This window comes from Coregonus lavaretus, assembly GCF_964263955.1.
Source record: "Coregonus lavaretus genome assembly, chromosome: 18".
NCBI lineage: Eukaryota > Metazoa > Chordata > Actinopteri > Salmoniformes > Salmonidae > Coregonus > Coregonus lavaretus.
This window is the reverse complement of record NC_140005.1, coordinates 5,646,781-5,658,833: the sequence shown is the minus strand read 5'-3', so window position 1 is coordinate 5,658,833 and position 12,053 is coordinate 5,646,781. Positions and strand designations below refer to the sequence as shown.

Below are 12,053 nucleotides of genomic sequence, written 5' to 3'. Positions count from 1 at the left end.
GCCTGCGCCGCTTGTCTTTATCTTTAAGGAAACATATTTTTTCCCCTTTGAAAGTTCCCGAGTGTGACCGAAAGATGGTGCTGTTGAAAGTGCACCTTTCATCATAGAGTAGCCCACTGGCTTTCTAGGAGTTCATTGCGTTCACCCAATAGTTAATTGCATTCACCGCGTGTGCCAGCTCTAGATCTGTCCCTGATAAGAGGGCTAGAACTAAACCCAGCAATACTCCGGGTCTCCAGTATCGGAGTTGAGAACCACTGAGCAAGCTACATTATATCAGAAATGATTTGATTATGGTGTGAGTGAAGTTTTGGAAATGTGCACTTGCTTATTTATTTGCGCACCTTTTTTTTTAAATTGACAAATAGGTCAGAGTGACATGACATGAAAGCCTACATATACTATTTATCCTGTGTTACATTGAAATCATGGCTTACAATAATAGTAGTATTATATTCCTGGCCTGTGGCGTTTAGAATGCAGACCTGTTCTACAAGCTCAGAATGTGATCTCACAGTGCGCGGTTGCTCCGGTGACCAGAAAACCCCCAGAGTCAGAGTTTCTGCTTCGAAACAATGTGTCCTGTCACTAGTGATTTGTTATGAAGTTAGGTACCGTGGTCAACAGCGCAGAGTCACCATGTTGCTGAATAGAATGGTGGTATTTGGACTCTTTTGTTTGGGGACACTGTAGAAAGGCAGTGATTCGAAGGCACTGAATTTGGCAGGGTAAGTTATGGGGCCTGAAGGAATGCTATCTGTTTGCACAATATTTTCGGGATAGGCCGAAAATATTGTCGGTATCTCAAGATTGTTCTGGCAATTCTCACATAGAAACGTCATTGGGAGGAAGGATGTTTGAAATGCTTTTTACATTTGTATCCAAAACAATGTTTTTAAAATCATGATGAAAGTGACAATTCTATGCCCTTTTTAGACCTATAAATGCCTCCTATAGCATGTATAGTTCCAAAAAGACCCTACGATACAGACATCTTGGTGTCATTATACTCCTCATAGTGTGCTCTAAAATATGCAGTGTCTTGATTTTTTTTTAAACATTAAAAATATGAATATCTAAAGTACCCTTTTTTTTATTTAGCTTATTGTTAGAAGTAATGTTTGGAACATTATATTCTTCAAATACATCACATTTCCAGAGTGGGCTGCCTGGTACTTTTGGAGATATGACCCATTTTCTACATAGAAATTGACATTATAGGTCACTAACCAATCACAGCAGTCTTTTACAATCGCACATTCAGTAAATCACCAGCAGAGGGAGTTCTCTTTGAATCCATTTTCCCATTCACTGTGTTGGAGGTGCTCATTAAGTGTATCATAACTTAAAAATTAGCAGAGAGCCTACTCTGGAAATGTGATGTAATTGTAGCGCGGTGGTCATCAACCTGGCGATCGACTGGTCGATCTCCAAGCCATTCCTAGTCGATCACCAAACATTTCTGTAAAAAAAAACAATGATAAAGCCTTGCGTGCCTATTTTTTGTTTGTTTGTTTCGCATTGTTGGTGGTAGGTGCACTTGATTCAGCAGCCCTAGCGCCGGGAAGGCAAGGTGTTCCCTTCTTGAACAATTTCATGTGTCTGAAGGTAGAACTCCGCCTACCCAGAAGGCCCAGAGAGCAAATCAAATGCACCTATAGGCCTACCGCAGGCCAATCAGATAGCTCCGATCACCATGTCTGCCCAGTTTCCATCGAGCCAAAGATTGTAAAAAAGAAGCCTTGAACGCACAGAAAAGTCGATACTGTGAGATTTCAAAAATTCTAAAACCATGACTAGTGAGAGACTCAACGAATACGGCAAAGACCTGCTGTTTTTATGAGTGAGTTCATGTTTAAGTTGTTATTCAGCACTGTCAACACTTTGTTCAACACTTTTATACCATAACATTTGCGTTCTCCCTACTTCCACTCACGCTACAACCAGCACTGCAGCTGCACCTAATGAGTGTTGCAAAGTGTTCCGATAAGCTTGCGTTGTTATATATTAGTGTCTTGTGTCCTTTTTAATATCAAGGAATATTTCACTTTCTCTGGTCACAGGAGTAACGACGTGAATTGGCGCATGAGGCCTTACAGGATGGTTTGTGGTAAAAATGCAATTTCAAACATTTCAAACATTCTTCCCTCCCAATGAAGTTTCTATGTGAGAATTGCAAGAACAATCTGAGATACCCAAAATAATTTCGGGCTATCCCGGCGAGGAATCGGCCAAATAAAGATTAACAGTAGAGTTACTTTTACTCTAGTATTCGTGGAAAATAAAAATTTGAGAAAAATCCAATGTAACCCTTCCCTATACCTCCTCCCTTACTCACCCTATATACACCCCCCTCTCCTCTCTTCTCCTCTCTCCCCTCCTCTCTCATATCTACACAGCACTCTCTTCTCCTCTCCCCTGCCCATTCTCTCTCCGCCTCCTCTCCCTCCCCAGACTGCGACCATGACCCAGAGTGGAGGTGTGAACGTGCGCAGCGCGGTGGCCGAGGATCGTCTGGAGGTGCTGCAGGTGTACCGTCTGCTGCAATGCGTACGCGAGGGAGACACGCCCCCGATAGAGAAGATGGTGCGTCTGGGCGTGCCCAACCTCATCAACCTGACCGAGCCCAACGAGGGGAACGCCGCCATGCACCTGGCCTCCGTGGCCAACGACACCGACATGGTGCGCTTCCTGCTCTCACAGGTAGGCCCGGTGTCCAGTTACATGGTGCGTTTCCTGCTCCCACAGGTAGGCCCGGTGTCCAGTTACATGGTGCGCTTCCTGCTCCCACAGGTAGGCCCGGTGTCCAGTTACATGGTGCGTTTCCTGCTCTCACAGGTAGGCCCGGTGTCCAGTTACATGGTGCGTTTCCTGCTCTCATAGGTAGGCCCGGTGTCCAGTTACATGGTGCGTTTCCTGCTCTCACAGGTAGGCCCGGTGTCCAGTTACATGGTGCGTTTCCTGCTCTCACAGGTAGGCCCGGTGTCCAGTTACATGGTGCGTTTCCTGCTCTCACAGGTAGGCCCGGTGTCCAGTTACATGGTGCGCTTCCTGCTCCCACAGGTAGGCCCGGTGTCCAGTTACATGGTGCGTTTCCTGCTCCCACAGGTAGGCCCGGTGTCCAGTTACATGGTGCGTTTCCTGCTCCCACAGGTAGGCCCGGTGTCCAGTTACATGGTGCGTTTCCTGCTCTCATAGGTAGGCCCGGTGTCCAGTTACATGGTGCGCTTCCTGCTCCCACAGGTAGGCCCGGTGTCCAGTTACATGGTGCGCTTCCTGCTCCCACAGGTAGGCCCGGTGTCCAGTTACATGGTGCGTTTCCTGCTCCCACAGGTAGGCCCGGTGTCCAGTTACATGGTGCGCTTCCTGCTCCCACAGGTAGGCCCGGTGTCCAGTTACATGGTGCGTTTCCTGCTCCCACAGGTAGGCCCGGTGTCCAGTTACATGGTGCGCTTCCTGCTCCCACAGGTAGGCCCGGTGTCCAGTTACATGGTGCGCTTCCTGCTCCCACAGGTAGGCCCGGTGTCCAGTCCACCAATCGTCAGTAGCGTTATCAAAACTGTCGCCTTCCTCTAAAACAGGGTTCGCTGTCACTTTAAATCCTGATACTAGTGCAGTTCCCCTATTTGTGATTACAGTACAACCTCTACCAAGAGGTCTGGACCTTTGTGGCGTAGGTGGGAGTGCAGTCAGACAGTCTCTGGTTCAAGCCCTACTCTAGCTCCTCCTGATCCACCAAATTGTTACAGTATCATCCTAATCCTGCTTGAGCGGTTTAGACCAGGTTACTGTTAAGCACTTTTTCACAAATGTATTTGATCAAACCACTAGCTCTATTGATATTCCCCACCGTTCCTCCCAGGGTGCACACCCTAACGTCCAGGACAAGAAGGGGCGTACGCCCGTCATTCTGGCAGCTCAGCTGGGCCACGACAACATGGTCGCCCTGCTGGCCAAGAACCACGCCAACATGGACGTGGTCGACACCGAGGGCAAAGGTAGGTAGGGAGAGGTTCTCTACCCTGCTCCCAGATCTGTTTGTTCTGTCTTGCCGACTCCTATGGTCATTGTCTGTGACAGTGACCACAGCATAGACGTTAGCAAGATGGAACAAATAGTTTAGATGTGGGAGGAGGCTAAGGGACGTTGAAAATGATGGGCCAAACATCACCAGAGACATATATTTAGAGAGTTGGGCCAACTTTTAGGTTGTCAAATATTGTTCTAATTCTAGAAATTCAGTTACATAGCATTGTTTAAATATTAAATATAGTCATTTTAATGGGGCGCTAACATGGCTGCCATGTCATTTTGTAGTGTCGTGTAAATGCATCATAATGCGGAGAACCTCAATGTCCCAACTCTGTAAATACATGGCTCGGAACAACACCAACTGTGGAAGAGTTTTGTAAACTGGTGGACACTGAATCTGGGAGTCTGGTTTGTAAGGGAACAGACAAGATGTTTCTCTCCTGTGCTTCCCTACAGACACACTGTTCTACTGCATCTGTTGTAACCCCCAACCCTAACCCCCTAACCCTAACCCCCCCCTACCTCCTAACCCCCTAACCCTAGCATCCTAACCCTAACCCCCCCCCTAACCCTAACCGACAAGATGCTTCTCTCCTGTGCTTCGCTCCAGGCACACTGTTCTACTGTATCTCTCCCACCAAGCGTCACATGCGCTGCCTGCAGGTGGCGCTCAACAGCAAGGCCAACGTCAACAACGTGTCCACAGCTGGGACGCCCATCTTCCTGATGGCCTGCGAGCGCGCCCACGACTGTGAGAACATGTGCATCAGCATCCTGGAGAGAGGGGCCGACCCCAATGCCACCAATGAGGTAATCACTAGACGACCGCGCTGGAAAGGACACAATTGGCTATGGCATCATCAGACATCAAATCACATTTTAATTTATTTGTCACGTGCCGAATACACTGTAAATGAGTCGTTTGGTCTTGATAAAATGAAGAATTTGCGGTTCAAATTATGATTTGAAAGTACTTTACTTCAATCCTTACTTGTATGATTCCAGATAGTGACGACTGAGATCTCAACTCTCTTCCTACTCCACCTTCATTGCTTCATCTCCTTTACTTTTTCATGACCATATTAACATTAGCCTGTTGCTGGTTCTCCTGTCCCCCCTCCAGGCGTCTGGTCGTTCGGCCCTGATGGAGGCAGCCAGGGCGGGGGCAGTGGAGCTGGTCAGGGCCATCCTCCAGAAAGGGGGGAACCCCAATGCCGTGGACAAGAAGAGGATGCACGCTGCCCACCTCGCTGCAGAGGGGGGCTTCTTTGAGGTACTATAGAGGTGCTGGTTAACAAAAGGATACCATAGTAATCAGGTTTAAAACCAAAAGGATACCTTAGTAATCAGGTTTAAAACCAAAAGGATACCGTAGTAATCAGGTTTAAAACCAAAAGGATACCTTAGTAATCAGGTTTAAAACCAAAAGGATACCTTAGTAATCAGGTTTAAAACCAAAAGGACTGATGATTGTAATATAAAACATTTTAATGTACTTTTTTTGAAATTCAACATATATACTGCTATAAACTGTTATATGAAGTGTTCTGGCTACATGATGAACACAGGCTAGAATAATTTTTCAGAAAGGCCGTATTTCATATTGCCCAATTTATTTTCAAAGCCTGGGGGAGAAAGATACATGTATTGTTTGTATAATGTGACAAGGTGGTAGCTGTAGCGTTACACGGACCCCGTAGCGTTACACGGACCCCGTAGCGTTACACGGACCCTGTAGCGTTACACGGACCCCGTAGCGTTACACGGACCCTGTAGCGTTACACGGACCCTGTAGCGTTACACGGACCCTGTAGCGTTACACGGACCCTGTAGCGTTACACGGACCCCGTAGCGTTACACAGACCCTGTAGCGTTACACGGACCCCGTAGCGTTACACAGACCCTGTAGCGTTACACGGACACTGTAGCGTTACACGGACCCTGTAGCGTTACACGGACCCTGTAGCGTTACACGGACCCTGTAGCGTTACACGGACCCCGTAGCGTTACACAGACCCTGTAGCGTTACACGGACCCCGTAGCGTTACACAGACCCTGTAGCGTTACACGGACCCCGTAGCGTTACACAGACCCTGTAGCGTTACACGGACACTGTAGCGTTACACGGACACTGTAGCGTTACACGGACACTGTAGCGTTACACGGACACTGTAGCATTACACGGACCCTGTAGCGTTACACAGACACTGTACTTATTCATTATGCATTTAATTTGTCAAATGTCATTTTGTTTTGCGTTTTGTGCACACATGCTTAAAGAAAGAGTGTCTTATAAGCCCATATGGGCTGGGCACCAAAAATGAATAGGGTTGCAAAGGGAGGGTTTATTACTGGAAACTTTCTAAGTTTACCAGTAAACTATCAGAATATTGGTAACTTTCAAGTTTTTTGGAGGGGTACTTCAGATTATCACAGGTGTCCGTAATTATATCTTGCCCTCTGCGTGGCCTTATCACATGTAAAATATATAAAATAATCTAATAAGATGATAAAAAAAATAAAAATGTGAATGACAAAGCTGTAAAACATTATCCAAAATATAAACCATCAACTTAGTGAATATCGTTGGTGTTTAATATGAGGGTTTCAGCATGAAATATCCTTTATATATATATATATATATATATATATATATATAATTTTTTTTTTACAATCTTTTATTTATTTTACTATGTCAATATTTCTTTGTTGTAAATATTTTGGCGGCAAACTGGTGGCAGTAGTTGGAAGAGTTGCAAAGTTAATTGAAAATAATTCCATTGTTGATTTAGATGCTTTTTTTCATTAATTAGGCTATTTTCCATCCACTAGAAACTCATGGGCAATATGGACACAGACATACAAAAATATATGAATATACTATATATACTAATACATTTTTAAAAAAGTTATTCAAGTATAAATTACCAACGTTACTATACATTGCCAGAGATTACCTGTTAATTACCTTAACTTTGGTAAATTACTGCTACCTTTGCAACCCTAAAAATAAATCAAATAAAAATGTATAGACTAGGTCTAATTCTGTTTTCCCTTTCAGGTGATAGTGGTGCTGTCTGCTTACTCTGCAGACTTGAGTGTGACTGCCACGGATGGGAACACCCCCTTGCACTTGGCTGCAGCCGCAGGCTTCACTGACTGCTGCAGGTTCCTGGCTCAGAGAGGTGGGGCACCTGACTGACTGGGCAGAGAGCCCACGGGTTGTGCAGGCTTTGGTTCCAGCCCAGCACACTGAAATCAATAAGTCGGTCAACTGCTCATGAAGACATCGATTGGCAGAATCGGGTGATTTAGTGCTGGGACGGAACAAAAGCCTGCACACCCTGTATCTCTCTAGGACCAGGGGTGTTGATCTCCGATGTTGACCTCTCTTTCATCCACAGAAGATTAGAAAATCTCTAACCCCAGGGTCATATACAGTTGAAGTCGGAAGTTTACATACACCTTAGCCAAATACAGTTAAACTCAGTTTTTCACAATTCCTGACATTTAATCCTAGTCAAAATGCCCTGTCTTAGGTCAGTTAGGATCACCACTTCATTTTAAGAATGTCAAATGTCAGAATAATAGTAGAGAGAATTATTTATTTCAGCTTTTATTTCTTTCATCACATTCCCAGTGGGTCAGAAGTTTACATACACTATTTTTTGTAGCATTACCTTTAAATTGTTTAACTTGGGTCAAACATTTCGGGTAGCCTTCTACAAGCTTCCCACAATAAATTGGGTGAATTTTGGTGTAACTGAGTCGTTGTCCATTCGGAAGACTCATTTGCGACCATTCTTTAACTTCCTGACTGATGTTGAGATGTTGCTTCAATATATCCACATCTATTTTGTGAAGTGCACCAGCCCCTCCTGCAGCAAAGCACAGCATGATGCTGCCACTCCGGTGCTTCACGGTTGGGATGGTGTTCTTCGGCTTGAAAGCACCACCCTTTTTCCTCCAAACATAACGATGGTCATTATGGCCAAACAGTTCTATTTTTGTTTCATCAGACCAGAGGCCATTTCTCCAAAAAGTACGATCTTTGTCCCCATGTGCAGTTGGAAACCGTAGTCTGGCTTTTTTATGGTGGTTTTGGAGCAGTGGCTTCTTCCTTGCTGAGCGGACTTTCAGGTTATGTCAATATAGGACTTGTTTTACTGTGGATAAAGATACTTTTGTACCTGTTTCCTCCAGCATCTTCACAAGGTCCTTTGCTGTTGTTCTGGGATTGATTTGCACTTTTCGCACCAAAGTACATTCATCTCTAGGAGACAGAACGCGTCTCCTTCCTGAGCGGTATGACGGCTGCGTGGTCCCATGGTGTTTACACTTTCGTACTATTGTTTGTACAGATGAACGTGGTACCTTCAGACGTTTGGAAATTGCTCCCAAGGATGTCATGCACAAAGTAGATATTCTAACCGACTTGGCAAAACTATAGTTTGTTAACAAGAAATGTGTGGAGTGGTTGAAAAACGAGTTTTAATGACTCCAACCTAAGTGTATGTAAACTTCCGACTTCAACTGTATACTGTAACTAAAGCCTGCCATCTCTAACCCCAGAACCATATATACTGTAACTAAAGCCTGCCATCTCTAACCCCAGGACCATATATACTGTAACTAAAGCCTGCCATCTCTAACCCCAGGACCATATATACTGTAGCTAAAGCCTGCCATCTCTAACCCCAGGACCATATATACTGTAACTAAAGCCTGCCATCTCTAACCCCAGGACCATATATACTGTAACTAAAGCCTGCCATCTCTAACCCCAGGACCATATATACTGTAACTAAAGCCTGCCATCTCTAACCCCAGGACCATATATACTGTAGCTAAAGCCTGCCATCTCTTACCTGTAGATTGCATCTTAAAATTCAACATACCTCCTGTGTCAACCCCAGGCTGCAACGCCAAGCTGAAGAACATAGAGGGTTTGATCCCCAGTCAGATGGCCAAGAACAACAACCAGAAGCCAGCCATGAAGGAGCTGAAGAAGGCTGAGCGTCTGGAGGTGAAGTTCTCCAAGCCCGGCGCCGTCAATCCCAATGAGCTGTGGGCGCTCACGCTGCACGACTGGTCCTGCGAGCACGAAGCGTCGCTCCGCACCGCCATGGAGATCGCTGAGGAGGCCGTGGGTCCCGTAGAGACGGTTACCCGGGAGACGTTCGTGGCGGTGCTGCAGGATCACCGGGCGCCAGTGGATGACGAGAACCTCCAGAAGGTCATTCTAGAATATGATAGTCATTCTAGAATATGATAGTCATTCTAGAATATCTAGAGTTGATGTTTAACTATATGTGTATGATATCTGATCTGTGGGACGTTCGGTTGTGTTCTTCTTTATGGCTTTAATGTACAAACCTCATGGGCAAAACACTACATTTTCTACATAGTGACTCTGGTCAAAAGTAGTTCAATATAAGGGTGAATAGGGGGTAATTTGAGAAGCAGCCAATTTAGTATACTGTTTTAGATTGTGCTCTTATTCTGCAGTAGGTCCTAGTTGCCAGAAAAAAACACTTCATGAATTAAAATGAATATTTGTATCCAGGTGATTCTGGAGCACGACAAGAAGCGCGAGGGACTGATCAACGTGACTGATTTCTTCAAAGGGGTGCGTTACCTCCAGAAAACCTTCACTCTTCCCTCCTACGAGCCCAAGAAGAAGAAAGCCGGGAAAGGGGAAAGGGGGAAAAAGAAAGGCAAGTTCGTCCTTCCCATGCCCATCTGCATTGTCCCTCCGGAGCTCATCTGCCGGCGCCAGGACGGCGGCCCGCCACACTTCATGGTGGAGAGCTACCAGCAGTTCACCGACACCAAGCGGTTCGACCGCGACCACCCGCCTGGCCACCCCATCGAAGACGACTCAGCGTGGTACGTGGACGAGCCGGAGAAGATCTATATCAACATCAACTACTGTGTGAAGACCGGGGACCTGGAGTCTCTGAGCCTGGCCTTCAGTCAGGGGGTCCCTGTGGATGTGAAGGACTGCTACTACAAGACGCCCCTGATGACCGCCTGCAGGAGCGGGAACTATGAGGTGGCCCGGTTCCTCATCAGCCTGGGGTGAGCAATGAGCATTATACCAGGGTTGTGGTCAATTCCATTTCAATTCCAGTCAATTCAGAAAGTAATCCAAATACCAATTCCACATTTTCCTAATTGAAAAGCATACAAAATAATTGGAATTTGGTTACTTTCTGAATTGACTGGAATTGAAAATGGTATTGACCCCAAACCCTGGTGAGCAATGAGCATTATACAGCCCTGTAGTATTGCTGTTCCTCAGTTTCAGTGCTGAGCCTGGTTTATTCAGTAGTGATCAGGTCTCAGTGCTGATGCTGGTTTATTCAGTAGTGATCAGGTCTCAGTGCTGATGCTGGTTTATTCAGTAGTGATCAGGTCTCAGTGCTGATGCTGGTTTATTCAGTAGTGATCAGGTCTCAGTGCTGATGCTGGTTTATTCAGTAGTGATCAGGTCTCAGTGCTGATGCTGGTTTATTCAGTAGTGATCAGGTCTCAGTGCTGATGCTGGTTTATTCAGTAGTGATCAGGTCTATTGTTGATCATTAGTCACACATCAGTGAACCAGCTCTGGACCTCAAGGGGCTTTGACTAATCAAGTCTATTGATCCCTATTTTGTTAATGTTATTCGATACCTGGCGATGCATTTTACTGGTTTAGCGGCTGGTTTATAGATCAGTGATCAGGTGTATTGATCCGCTACAGTGCTGATGTGAACACGTGTGACCAGTTCAGTTGGACACCGCTGCACCACGCCTCCCATGCAGGCCAGGTGGACATCGTGGACCTCCTGGTGCATTCTGGGTCAGTGGTGGACGCCGTGGCCATGAACGGTGCCACGCCCCTTATGAGGGCCATCGAGAGCTGCAGACCGTGCTGTGTGGACTACCTCATCAAGGCCGGGGCCAGGGTGCAGGCAGAGAACAAGAAAGGTACTAATACTATATCACTACTAATACTCTGTCTGTAATACTGCACGACTACCTCAGCAAGGCCGGGGCCAGGGTGCAGGCAGAGAACAAGAAAGGTACTAATACTATATCACTACTAATACTCTGTCTGTAATACTGCATGACTACCTCATCAAGGCCGGGGCCAGGGTGCAGGCAGAGAACAAGAAAGGTACTAATACTATATCACTACTAATACTCTGTCTGTAATACTGCAGGACTACCTCAGCAAGGCCGGGGCCAGGGTGCAGGCAGAGAACAAGAAAGGTACTAATACTATATCACTACTAATACTCTGTCTGTAATACTGCATGACTACCTCATTAAGGCCGGGGCCAGGGTGCAGGCAGAGAACCAGAAAGGTACTAATACTATATCACTACTAATACTCTGTCTGTAATACTGCACGACTACCTCATCAAGGCCGGGGCCAGGGTGCAGGCAGAGAACAAGAAAGGTACTAATACTATATCACTACTAATACTCTGTCTGTAATACTGCATGACTACCTCATCAAGGCCGGGGCCAGGGTGCAGGCAGAGAACAAGAAAGGTACTAATACTATATCACTACTAATACTCTGTCTGTAATACTGCACGACTACCTCATCAAGGCCGGGGCCAGGGTGCAGGCAGAGAACAAGAAAGGTACTAATACTATATCACTACTAATACTCTGTCTGTAATACTGCACGACTACCTCATCAAGGCTGGGGCCAGAGTGCAGGCAGAGAACCAGAAAGGTACTACTACTACTGGATGACTCTTTTAAATGCTAGATAAGGCTGGTCAAAAGTAGTGCACTATACACTGAGTGTACAAAACATTAGGAACACCTGCTATTTCCATGACATAGACTGACCAGGTGAATCCAGGTGAAAGCTAATAATAATAATAATAATAATAATAATAATAATATAATAATATGCCATTTATCAGACGCTTTTATCCAAAGCGACTTACAGTCATGTGTGCATACATTTTTTGTGTATGGGTGGTCCCGGGGATCGAACCCACTACCCTGGCGTTAAA

General features: G+C 45.7%; 1 protein-coding gene across 1 annotated transcript in view; it reads left to right on the top strand.

The window, feature by feature from the left end:
* Positions 1-2,463: 2,463 nt before the first annotated feature.
* LOC311145299 (ankyrin repeat and EF-hand domain-containing protein 1-like) overlaps positions 2,464-12,053 on the top strand; it is a gene marked incomplete at both ends in the record, with an annotated part of 19,597 nt that continues 10,007 nt past the window's right edge. Inside the window, 9 exon segments of the mRNA XM_084181533.1 lie at positions 2,464-2,703; positions 3,863-3,998; positions 4,643-4,842; positions 5,156-5,305; positions 7,094-7,217; positions 8,949-9,268; positions 9,599-10,113; positions 10,778-11,004; positions 11,062-11,099. Coding sequence (XP_084037659.1) covers positions 2,464-2,703; positions 3,863-3,998; positions 4,643-4,842; positions 5,156-5,305; positions 7,094-7,217; positions 8,949-9,268; positions 9,599-10,113; positions 10,778-11,004; positions 11,062-11,099 — 1,950 coding nt within the window.